The sequence below is a fragment of the Engraulis encrasicolus genome, chromosome 9 (assembly GCF_034702125.1).
Source record: "Engraulis encrasicolus isolate BLACKSEA-1 chromosome 9, IST_EnEncr_1.0, whole genome shotgun sequence".
Classification (NCBI taxonomy): domain Eukaryota; kingdom Metazoa; phylum Chordata; class Actinopteri; order Clupeiformes; family Engraulidae; genus Engraulis; species Engraulis encrasicolus.
Window position 1 is genome coordinate 22521567 of NC_085865.1, and position 12500 is coordinate 22534066.

At 44.1% G+C, this 12500-nt stretch overlaps 1 protein-coding gene across 1 annotated transcript in view; it reads left to right on the plus strand.

The window, feature by feature from the left end:
* Window positions 1-12500, plus strand: part of dpyda.1 (dihydropyrimidine dehydrogenase a, tandem duplicate 1) — a 290320-nt gene that overhangs the window by 18139 nt on the left and 259681 nt on the right. The window contains exon 2 of the mRNA XM_063206772.1: window positions 2851-2961. Within this exon, the coding sequence (XP_063062842.1) occupies window positions 2851-2961 (111 nt within the window). The remainder of the gene's footprint in view (window positions 1-2850; window positions 2962-12500) is intronic.

Here is a 12500-nt window from a genome sequence, read left to right on the forward strand (position 1 = left end):
GATTGTTGAATCCGCTATAGTCACCCACTTTACGTGTGTGCGCATCTTTGAGTGGCATTGGAGGAAACCAAAAAAATTCCCCTCTTTGATTGGGTTAGCATGTGGCAGTGTAAGAGGGGGAGCAAGAGAAGAGGGCAGAGATAGACAGAGGGGGAGGGGAAAGGAATGTAGAGAGAGAGAGAGAGAGAGAGAGCGAGAGCGAAGGAGAGAGAGAGAAAGAGGGATGGAGAATTCACCTGAGGACTGCCGTGCCGTTTTGGGGAGAAAAAAATACAGTCTAATTCAGATGTGCTTTTAAAATTTAATTTATTCATAGGTTTAAGCCTCTTATCGTCTTCCTGGGTGTCAAGGATTGGTAATAGCGCTGTAGATTCCCATTGAGTGGTGTTGAAGGATTTTTTTTTCTTTGGGGGGAGACTCTATTTACTTGTACAATACACAAGAGCACATTTTTCTTTCCGCCACTGCCAAGTGTTGGCTGCTGCCTATTGGCATTGGTTTGAGGGTGGAAAGGACATTTGTGTCTGTCACTTTTTTATGTCCTTTTTTGTTTCTTTGTTTTCTTTCCTTTATTATTTATTGCAGATCGCTCGCTGGGTCCATACAGTTGCATAGACAAAAAAAGCTGAGACAGGATACAAACAAACAAACAAGCAATAATGTACAAACATTTATACGGAAAGGTATTCTCTCCAGTATTTTCTTCACGTTAAGGGACACCTCATGGAACGCTTTGCTGGATAGACGAGAGCTTCAATTGTGTTATTACCTCAGTTCCTCAGGAAACACAAAAATATATCAAAATATGTACAACTTCTCAGGATGTCTCCCATGATGGATGGAGGATGCAAAGAAGTAAAGGCAAAAATGTTAAGATGGGATAAAAAAGACAATAACATGCAAACAAACACATTCAGACATAAAGGATTTCTCTTCAGTGTTTTCTTAGCTTAGATGAGTACCTCTAGGAACTGTGTTGTAACCTCCCCTAAGGCCATTTCCTGAGCTGTCCAGAAAACAACAAACTATTTTAGACAATTTCTCAGGGATGTGTTCCATGATGGCACACTGATGAATGCCAATATGTAAATAGCACCACAGCATCTGTGTCTCTGCTACAACAGCATCATTGAGTCTTAGGCAGCAGTTGGCTTCTGAAAGCCACATGTCCTAAACTCAAAACAAAAAAATATTATACTGTACGTACATATGCAGGTGCACAGATGGTTTTACACAAAGAATATTGAAACATTTAAGTATTATAAGGAATGTCTGCTGAATTTGCACAGTATCACATTTGCTTGTGCATGCAACTTGGTTCCGTTGATAGCCTATTTGTTCACTGAAATCACATTGCATAAGAAGGGTGATTTAACCTTGATGAACACAAAAAGATAGAATATGGTTAAGACTCACAATCAGGGCTCTAAATTAACTTTTTATATCATCAGCCAAAATGGCTAGATGGATGTTATGGATGTAAATCTTACCAGCCAAACACATACTCAGCAATGGGTCATGGGAAGTAGCCTAAGTTGGTCAAGCCAAACTGAAATTTCACCAGCGTTGGCTGGTGTTAATTTAGAGCCCTGCTCACATTGTATAATCACTGTACCAGTGTTGGTATTTATATTAGTGAGCCATTAAGTATTACTGTTTTCCTTACCAAAGAATTGGAGGTAGGCCATCTAAAAACACGGAAATGCTACAGATTTCAGACTCATATTTACATAGAACCATTGCCGCAAGAGCTACATACTTATCTGTAATCTCAATTATTTTAAGACCATAAGAACTATGAACAAAAGATCTTCTGTCATTTTTTTATTTTATTAGAAAGGGGTGAGCTCAAGAAACAAACAAACAAACAAACAAAAAATCAAACAAAAACATTACTTTGATGTAGCCTAGTAGCAGCGTTTCTAATATTTCCGACTTCCATCTAAATGCTTGCGCCATTGTGCCAGAGGAGTGTCTCTATACATACGTATGAGGCTGAGAACTGGAAGGCTTTTTAATTATACCCAAGGTGAGGGAGAAGAAGCGTTTATTTTGGCAAAGAACATTCTGGCAAGTGGCGCGACGTGGCCTCGAACGTCCTTTAAACTTTGAACCCCTTTGTGTTGTTGTCAGCCAGCTTGGCAAGCTATTCATGTTGCAGTTAAATGTTTTTGTTCCCAGTGTATGGAGATTCACATGGGCACACACACATGCACCACACGCACTCACACACATGCACACACTCACACACACAGACGCACAAAGGGGAAAAGTGTGTGTGTGTGTCTCTGTGTGTGACAGTGTGTGTGTAATAGAGATAGTGACAGAGAGAGAGAGAGAGAGAGAGAAAGCGAAAGAGAGAGGGATGCAACAGAAAAGGGAGAATGAGCGAGATTGAGACACACATCCATACAAACACACAGGACAGTGTGTTGCCAAACTCAAAAACACTACTGAATTTCATGCATTCGTAATGTGTGGTGTATTTCTTTCTCAAGGGTTTTCTCTGTTATCTATTGCCCCTGCCTTTCTCCTTCTCTTTCCCTCTCCCTCTCCCTCTCCCTGTCCCTTTCTGCCTCTCCCTCTCCCTCTCCCTCTCTCTCTCTCTCTCTCTCTCTCTCTCTCTCTCTCTCTCTCTCTCTCTCCTTCTCTCCTTCCCTGTCCCTTTCTGCCTCTCTCTCTCCTTCTCCCTCTCCCTCTCTTGTTCCCCTCTTCTCTCTCTCGCTCTCCCTCTCTCTCTCCACCCCCTCTCTCTCTCCTCCTCCTCTCTCTCCTTCTCTCTCCCTCTCTCTCTCCCTATCTCTTTCTCTCTCCCTCTCTCCCTCTCTCTCCCTCTATTCTGCGCTGCAGAGTATCCTGGCGCTGAACCCTCGGGTGAAGAGCCATGCTGTGCCTCTCTCCACCGCCGCCAAGAAAGCTGAGAAGAAACACTGGAAGAGGAACCCGGACAAGGGCTGTGACGTGAGTAGCAGCACCCTGCCCCCTGGCCCCTGCAGGCAGCCCTCACCTCCTCTCACCCTGTGAAAACACACACACACACAGACACACACACACACACACAGACACACACACGCACGCACGCGCACGCACACGCACACACAAACACACACACACACACACAAATACACACACACATACACACACGCATGCATGCACACGCACATGCACACACGCACGCGCGCGCGCACACGCAGGCAGGCAGGCATGCACACACACACAAGCACACACACACACGGTTATAAATTCTCCATAACTCATTCAGTCCCATTCACTCTTGTACAGATTAGAATGTGTTCTCGTCACCCTTGCTCACCTTTTACACACACACACACACACACACACACACACACACACACACACACACACACACACACACACACACACACACACACACACACACACACACACACACACACACACACACACACACACACACACACACACACACACACACACACACACACACACACACACACTGCTTGACCTTATTTCAACTCTACCCAGCTCTGACAGAAAGACAAACAGACAGACAGCAGACAGACAGAAGCAGAGATTGCTCCCAACAGGCTGGCATGGGGCAGGGTGGACTTTGCCCATGTTGTCCCGCATTAGATGGGTGCAGTGTTCAGTGTTTGTGGCATCCTGCCCACCTGTTGAGGTTATCTGAGGTGACTCAGGTGCTGGTTACACCACGTATATGGATATTTTTACATGCAGATTTTTTGTTAAATTAGTTTTCTTATATAAACATGGCATGTGGATAAAAATAAATACACTGTTGTGACAGGTGTGTTTTAGGCCCTTAAAAGTGATATTTTTTAAAAGCTGATTTTTGAAAGGAGATTTCCAAAACTCTGTTTAGATATAAACAAGAGGCGTGCGTTTTCTAAAAGATATCCATATACGTGCAAACTGGGCTTGCTGGGTCCTTTGGAGTGGCTGCCCATCTACTCAGCACATGTAGTATACACTACACTCTATGTTAAAATACTCGATCACAAATACTGTACATCACATACAGTTTTTTTTTTGAGTTGACACCAGGGGTTGTGTGAACGAACCACTGACAATAAATTGGTGAAATCCACCAGTCACTTAACAGTAAAATTATATCTAAAAGCTCTCTTCATATTTATATGTATTTAGCTCCTGGTTCATACAAATTTCCACCCTCAGTGTGCACAGTCACCCTTCAAAGACAGGAAGCTCTCAAGCAAGGGAGGATATACAGAATGATGTATCCTCCTTCTCCTACTTTCTCTGCTTGGACGAATTGGTGTGATTGCGCCTGTGCATGTATGCATTTGTGTGTGTGTGCGTGTGTGTGAGTGTGTGTGCATGTGTCTTTTTTGTCTGTATCGGTGCCTGCGTGCACATGTATCTACAGTATGTGCATGCTTTTCTTTCTCCTGTTTTTCCCCCTTTTCCTCCTTCCCTTTCTGTCAGTGTGTCAGCCTCTGCCTGTTTCATCTCTGTGTGTATGTGCAATGTCTGTCAGCGCAATCTAAATATGATGTTCAAAAAATGATGATATGTAGTAGCATGTGTTTTCCTAATGTGAGTATGCAAGCGCACTGTATTGCATCAGGGACTGTCGACTGTAGAGAGAGAGGATTGCGTCAGAGACTTCTGCTCTTTCCGCGTCCCGCTGGAACAGCAAGGCTTTAGACTCCGATTACTCACTGAAGCGTTTGACTCAGCTCCTTGCCACAGTTTGCATGCTGCACTTACTTCCAATCATTAAAGTAACCTCAGACCTAACTCCAGGTCTCAGAGCACATGGATGAGAAATGGCTACAGCTTTGCACCGTTTCAGATCTCGTCTAACATTTCTCATATTCATTCATTTGTCGTTCCACAAATAAGCCTTTAAATTACATTTGACAAATGGCTCGGTAAAAAGAAAGCCCAAGAAATGTTTCTTGTCTAATCTGCCATGATGTCATCGGTGGCAGGGATAATATGCATAAGCTACTTGTAGGAGAGGTTAAACAAGGACATGCAAAAGTACAGCAAGTGATAGTTAGGACTACATTACTTAAAGGAGAATTACGGCCATTCTCAACATGCAATTGTTTTGCTCATGCCAACACAGGTTCAGCCATTTCTAATGTCCTGAAAATTCCAGAGTCGTACATAGAAAATAGTTAGAGCATTGTCATAGGATCCCGTGGGAACTTCCGCAGACAAAACTGGCGGTGAAACTGATCATACACAGTATGGTCAAATAAAGTGAAAAAGTGAAAGTGAAAGCCCAACTGGGAATCTCCAACTCCCATTGTGACACAGCACTCCACAGCACATAACTAACTTGCATTTATGCCTCACCCGTGCAAGGGGGCAGCCCTCAGTGGCGCCCCATGGGGAGCAGTGCCGTGGGACGGTACCATGCTCAGGGTACCTCAGTCATGGAGGAGGATGGGGGAGAGCACTGGTTGATTACTCCCCCCACCAACCTGGCGGGTCGGGAGTCGAACCGGCAACCTCTGGGATGCAAGTCTGACGCCCTAATCGCTCACCCATGACTGACCTCGGTCCCATTTAGTTTTGCACAGCCTTCACAGTGTTCCAGATGTAGCACTTGTTTCCACTGAGTATCATTGGGGACTCTGAGAAGAATTGATATAACAACCGTTTTTGCACATTTCAAAGCACACAATTTCAACAGACTGTTAATGGTAATTTGTGTCAGAACAAAAGTAGCATGGCCAAATTTGTAGAATTAGTACACGTAACCTAGCTATGCTGCACAAACCTACGGCAGAGACAGGTTTAGGTAGAACTGCCAAGGCTAGCGTAAAACCACATAAAATCACGTGACCTGAAATAAAAGATTGCGTCAACTCTTCTCTATCTACGGCTTTGGAAAATTCTTATGGGGGTGTGGTTTGTGTACATCAGGGGTCCCCAAACTAAGGCCCGGAGGCCGGATGCGGCCCGCCATGCCCCTTTGACCGGCCCTCCACCTCTCTGCACCTCACCATTTGAACTGGCCCAAAGAAGCAATCCTCACTGAAAAAAATAATTATAAAATATACTTTTTAAATATATTTTTTTTAATCAACAGGCCTTCAACAGTTTAATTTTTACTAACCTAGTGTGAATCACCAGACGTTTCTTGTCTTGATAGTTTCTCATCTCACTGTAATATAATCAGGCCTACAATTTCTATTATATCACTTATAAACTGTCAAACTGTCAATCTTACCTTTCCTTGCTATTTTTACATGGTTATTAGAAATCAAAAGGAATACCTGTGGTATTTCAAATTGAACAACATGTGTAGTACTCACTTCTTTTGCAAATCACTTGTAATGATGAACTATTTTGTGCTATAACTTATTTGCTGTAACAGGCAGTGGCCTAGTACACAGCCCACATGATTGATCCCGGCCCCTGATCATAGTCAGGAACGATAACGTGGCCCCCAGAGAAAAATGTTCGGGGACCCCTGGTGTACATCTTTACTGTAACATATCACACCACCAGGGCCGTAACCAGACATTTTCAAATATCGGGGTCAAATACTGCGTGCTCTACTGCATACTGTACATTTAGAATGCTTCAAACATGCTAACTCTTATGTTTGTTGTCATTAATCACTGCCTTGAGGATAAATGGGGGTGGCGTATATAGACTGAATTTATCATTGTTGATCATATCGATTTTCATCATAGATAAATTCTACATTACTGAAAAAAATACAGAGGACATGACCTCTGTGCCCTCAATGGTAGTTACGGCTATGCACACCACATTCCAAAAGTCACTGCTGTGTTGTAAGGCATTGTTTGCATACCATAGTTTTGGGTAACCTTCTCCTTTAACTCATTAGCTTTCAAGTTTGGCTGACCAGCCTGACCTTTCTCGGCTATTCTTTTGGTTCAGGAGTAAACTATGTTAAGTTAAGAGGTAAATCATGTAATAGAAGAGAATGAGGACTCCAGGCTCTTCTATTAGATGATTTACCTCTTATCTTAACCTGTTTTACTCATGAACCAGCTTTCTGGTATAGGCCCCAGAACTTCTGCCAGTTCACACCCTGACATGTGAAAAGTGGTTTGCCAACAGGCCCACTCTCCGCAAAGACAAATACGTAATTCCTATTCCATATCTATAGTTTGTTTGCTCTGTCTACAGCCTTGGCTTGACAGCCAGGCTAAGGACTCACAGTGGTGGGATTGTGATAAACTTAGAAGTCCCTGCCCACATAGAGCATGCCAATACTTTTTTTTAATATTGAGAATGAGATGTGTTATATACACATGCACACTAAAGTACACTCTGCCAGCACACCCACTCGCTCATACCTATATATGCCTTTTCCTGGGGGACGTACGTATAGACATACATACACCTCCTGAGCAAGTTATTGAAGCGTAGGGGATTCACACATACACCCACATACACGCCCTCCCCCCACCTCAGAGCCCGTGCCTACACACACGGACGTGCGTGCATATGCCACAACAACACACATTATCTTAGGCTTCCAGAGACATGCTGTCGAAGCCTTGGAAATATCTCCAAACACCAGCCTGTAAATGTGTGTATGTGTGTGGTGTGTGCGTGTGCGTGTGCGTGTGCTTGTGCGTGTGCGTGTGTGTGTGTGTGTGTGTGTGTGTGTGTGTGTGTGTGTGTGTACGTGTGTATGTTTGCTGTGTTTGTGTGTGTTGCTGTGTGTGTCTGTGTCTGTGTAGAAGTGTGCATGCTCGCACACACACACACACACACACACACACACACACACACACACACACACACACACACACACACACACACACACACACACACACACACACACACACACACACACACACACACACACACACACGTGTACGTGTGCATGACTGTGTGGTGGTGCATATTTGTTGTTGTTTTTTTCCACCCTTCGTCTTCTCTGTCTTGTTTGTTTGGCAGGTGGTGAGGACGGCACGTCAGGGCCTCCAAAAGGCTACTGAGCGTGTGCAATGCGGTGCGATTGTTATTTGATGTAGACACAAAACAAGATAGAAGCCTTTTTTCTCTTTTTTTTTTTTTGTCGAGGAAGATTATGGGGCTCCCGGATGGCTGCCTTGTTTGCTAAGCGCAGCCCAGATAATTCATCATTCTAATCAATGGTGATGGATCAGGAAGCTAATTTAATTCATAAAAAGCTCTATGGATTGAAACATATGGCTCGGGCGTACACTCTGCCGCATCGGAGGCAAACGCTCGTGCCACGGCTACCGCTGCTGCTACCGCTGCCGACAGAGCCGATGTCTCTGAAGTGGCTCGTTGTCATCCACAGCTGAGTGCTCGGGCGGGTACCGAGGCCGTTTCTGACTTCAGATGTAGAACACGTGAAGGTGACGCACTCCTGGTGGGGGAGAAAGAGGGGTGACGCTGGCCTGGGTTACCCTGAGTGAACCGGCTCCCAAGTCGCATACACTATGCTACTGGAATGTGGCGCACAAAAATGATTTTGCTGTCCTGCATTGAGCCTTTTCGTCCTGTTAGATTTCAAATGAATTCGATCTGTCCTTCATAGTTGTTTGTGATGCATTTGCACTATAGCTCAAATGTAGCACACGTTATGACAGTGACACATCATGGCTGCAGTTTGGCCTACAACTGAGTACTATGGTTGAAATGTACAGTGTCTTTTTGCTGATTGGTGGTAAACAGTTCATGTTGCAGTGTTGACTCCATCGAGTTGAATCAACTCTGCAAAATGTGCTGTCTACTAGAGTGGTATTGTTTGGATGGCTTATACCCAGCCCCTGGGAGGGTGGGCAGAGATTAAAAGCCAGGATCACGGACATCCTCAGCCACAATTCTCCGCCGTTTATTAGTTATATAATTTATTTATTTTCCCCATCTCACAAACCATGTGTTTTGGTCTGTCAATTCACAAATTTACGCCAGAGGAGCCCCCCACCATATTGGTTTGAGTTAACATGGTTTTGTTGTATTGACTGCGCATATAACAGATTTATCCTCTTCGTAAAGAAAAAGCAATGACCATTTTAGTGATCCTTAAAATAAGTTTTGTTAGGCCCCGAAGCACCATCATAATTGTTGTGGGGAATGGGCTCAGATGCTGCAGGGGCTGTAAACTTGGTGTTTTTTATAGAGAATCCATGAACAGTGAATGTCTGTGTATTTCAAATGAGGTTCCTCTGAAAAATATGGTGGCACACAACATAAGAGCCATTATCTTTCCCCGAGCCCTCTCCTCTCCTCTTCTCTTCTCTTCTCTTCTCTTCTCTTCTCTTCTCTTCTCTTCTCTTCTCTTCTCTTCTCTTCTCTTCTCTTCTCTTCTCTTCTCTTCTCTTCTCTTCTCTTCTCTTCATACTCCCCGCAGACACATACACAAACACCCAAACACACAAAAATACACACACACACACCTACTCACTCACACAATCACACCTACCCCAAGTCACATTGTATCCAACCGACAGGGACTCAGGGGTTTGTTTTTTCTCTCTCTCTCCCTCCCTTCGTCTTCTCCGTCTTTCTCCTACTCTTCCATCCCACATTCCCCTGGGCTCTGTAGACTTGTCACAGTGAAGTATCCCTGCCACTCACTCCACACATCGCCACAGGACACCTCTCTCTCTCTCTCTCTCTCTCCTCTCTCTCTCTCTCCTCTCTCTCTCTCTCTCTCCTCTCTCTCCTCTCTCTCTCTCTCTCTGCCCTGACTTGTGGATATGACACCATTAACTAACCCCTCTGCACTCCTAGCCAACGACACTCACTCACATGTGCGCAAACACACATACACACAAAAAATTATCCACACACATATTCCAAGACACACATATTCATAGACAAGCACAAAATGACAGACCGACAGGCACACACGCACAAGCACATGCACGCACCCACGCACGCACGCATGCTCGCATGCACACGCATACATCCACACACTCACACACACACACACTGCCAATAGGAGTCCATCAGCTTCCAATTAATCCCTTAGGAGAGGACGACAGTTACTTACTGTAAGGTAGACTGTTGCAGATGTAACGTGAGCAGAGAGGTGTGTGTGAGTGTGTGCGTCCGTGCGTGCGTGCGTGCGTGAGTGTGTGCGTGCGTGCATGTGTGTGTACGCATGTGTTTGTGTGTGTGCTGGGGCCTGGGGGTGGTGGGTGGGGCGGCAGGTAATGGTAGAAGGAGGTGTATGTGACGGTCCGCAGGGGAGGTGCCCTTGTTGTTTTTGTCTGTAAATAACACGGCTGTTTACGGAAGCTTTATGTGTTAATAATCTGACGGCTGTGTACCGAAGCTTTGTGTTTTAATAATCTCGCCTTGCGCAAGGTAATCCTGTTTAATGAGACTCCAGATTGCGTTATGATCCCCTGGCTTTGTGAAGGGCAGGTGGATCTCACTCCTCTCCTGTGCGTAGTACGATGTTGTTTTTGATGTTGTCTTTTTCTTTTCATATATCCTTTCTTTCTTTCTTTCTTTCTTTCTTTCTTTCTTTCTTTCTTTCTTTCTTTCTTTCTTTCTTTCTTTCTTTCTTTCTTTCTTTCTTTCTTTCTTTATTTCTTTCTTTCTTTCTTTCTTTCTTTCTTTCTTTCTTTCTTTCTTTCTTTCTTTCTTTCTTCCATTCATCCATTCTTTCATTCTATCTTTCTTTACAGCCCTCCCTTTATTCTCGTCTCCTCTTCTTACGCTGTGTCTCTTTCTCTTTCGGGTGAGAGGTTGTGGTCGAGAGACTTTACTGATAGGTGTTGTTTTTTTGTAGCACTTGTGTAAAGGGGGATTCAAGAGTTGTAACGTGTCGGAAGTGATTCAGATCTCTCTCTCTCTCTCTCTCTCTCTCTCTCTCTCTCTCTCTCTCTCTCTCTCTCTCTCTCTCCTCTTTTGTTCCTCTCTATGACTCTATTTCCCTCTCTCTCTCTCCATCTTTTTGTGTGGCACTAGTAAAGGAAGGGTTGCAGAGTTGTGTCGTCTCCTTAGTATCCTCTGTGATGCCAATCACCACGCTGACTTCCAGCCCCGTCTGTGTCCTTCCTCTTGTCTCTAACAAGCTCCTTGGTTTGTCTGTATGTCTGTATTTTTTGTCTTTGTTGGCCCCTGTGTGTGTCTGTGTGTGTGTGTGTGTGTGTGTGTGTGTGTGTGTGTGTGTGTGTGTGTGTGTGTGTGTGTGTGTGTGTGTGTGTGTGTGTGTGTGTGTGTGTGTGTGTGTGTGTGTGTGTGTGTGTGTGTGTGTGTGTGTGTGTGTCTCTTTCTTTCTGAGTTTGTGTTCTTGTCTGTGTGTATGTGCGTGCATGCGTACTGTATGTGTGTGTGTACGCGCCTGATGTGCAACCGCGTGCCTGTATGTGTAACTGCGTGCCTGTATGTGTGCCTGTATGCGTGCTTGTGTTTGTGAGAGGCCCATGCTTTGGTGCAGGAGAGGAGAGTGCTTCTGGGAGGCTTATTGCACATCACAGCTAATTGCCTTAATGAGACGCGATGAAAGTAAGGAGCGAATGTCTGAAAAAAATGGGAAAAAAACAAGTTGAGCGGGGGAGAAGAGAAAAGTGAAGCCTTTCTAGAATTGATGAAATGTTTGAAAATGGGCTTTCATAATTGAGAGAGAGAGAGAGAGGGAGAGAGAGAGGGAGATGGAGAGGGAGATGGAGAGAGAGAGAAGCAGTTAGCACCCAGTAAACCAGTAGAGAGGTTTGCCATGACAGCAAAATAACTTCCACCTGTGTAAATCAATCACGGCCTTTCAGCCTACCCCTTCCCTCCACAGGGAAAAAGTCATACTCCAACATTAGCTTCATTAACGCTATGAATCACACTCAAATGAAAGCAGTTTTTCGGTCCCTGGATATTTGACATTTAGGCTTTTAAGCTTATGAGTAACATTTTCCTACTGCGCTGTACCAAATGGAATTGCATACTCTTCATAAGATATGTCTCCACATTTACTGAAGTTATTCAGTGTGATGGTGTAAAGCAGCTCTTTCTTTTTTAACAAGTTTATTAATGAGATTGATGAGATCCAAAAACAAAGTGGGGGAAGAATGTGAAGATATATATTATTTAAAATCCTTTCATTTGTATCGGATAGATTATTTGCTTATGCCTTCATTTCCAAGGTAATAAAAGACGGACTGTTTGCATGTACTGTATGGCAGTTTGTCACAGGTGATTAAGATAAACGAAATAACCAATTGATAGCAAGTTTAGGTTCCAGTGTCATCCTGTGGTCCCAATGTCACCTCTTAAACAACCATACATACATCATAGAGACTGCCACTATTAAGTATACTGTAGGTCTGTGAAATAACTCCCATACCCCACACCCCCACCCCCATAGACCATTATGGATGAGAGGACATTAGCAGCTTTGCCAGGTGTATGTGTCACTATTGAAGGGAAATAAATTGGGCAAAATGGCGAACAAATGCCCCACTCCATCAATTTGAGATAAAAGTAAATGGATCATGTCACTAGCGGTCACGTGTTAGAAGCGAAGACAGATTGCCCATTAAGCCATTTTGCATGTCACA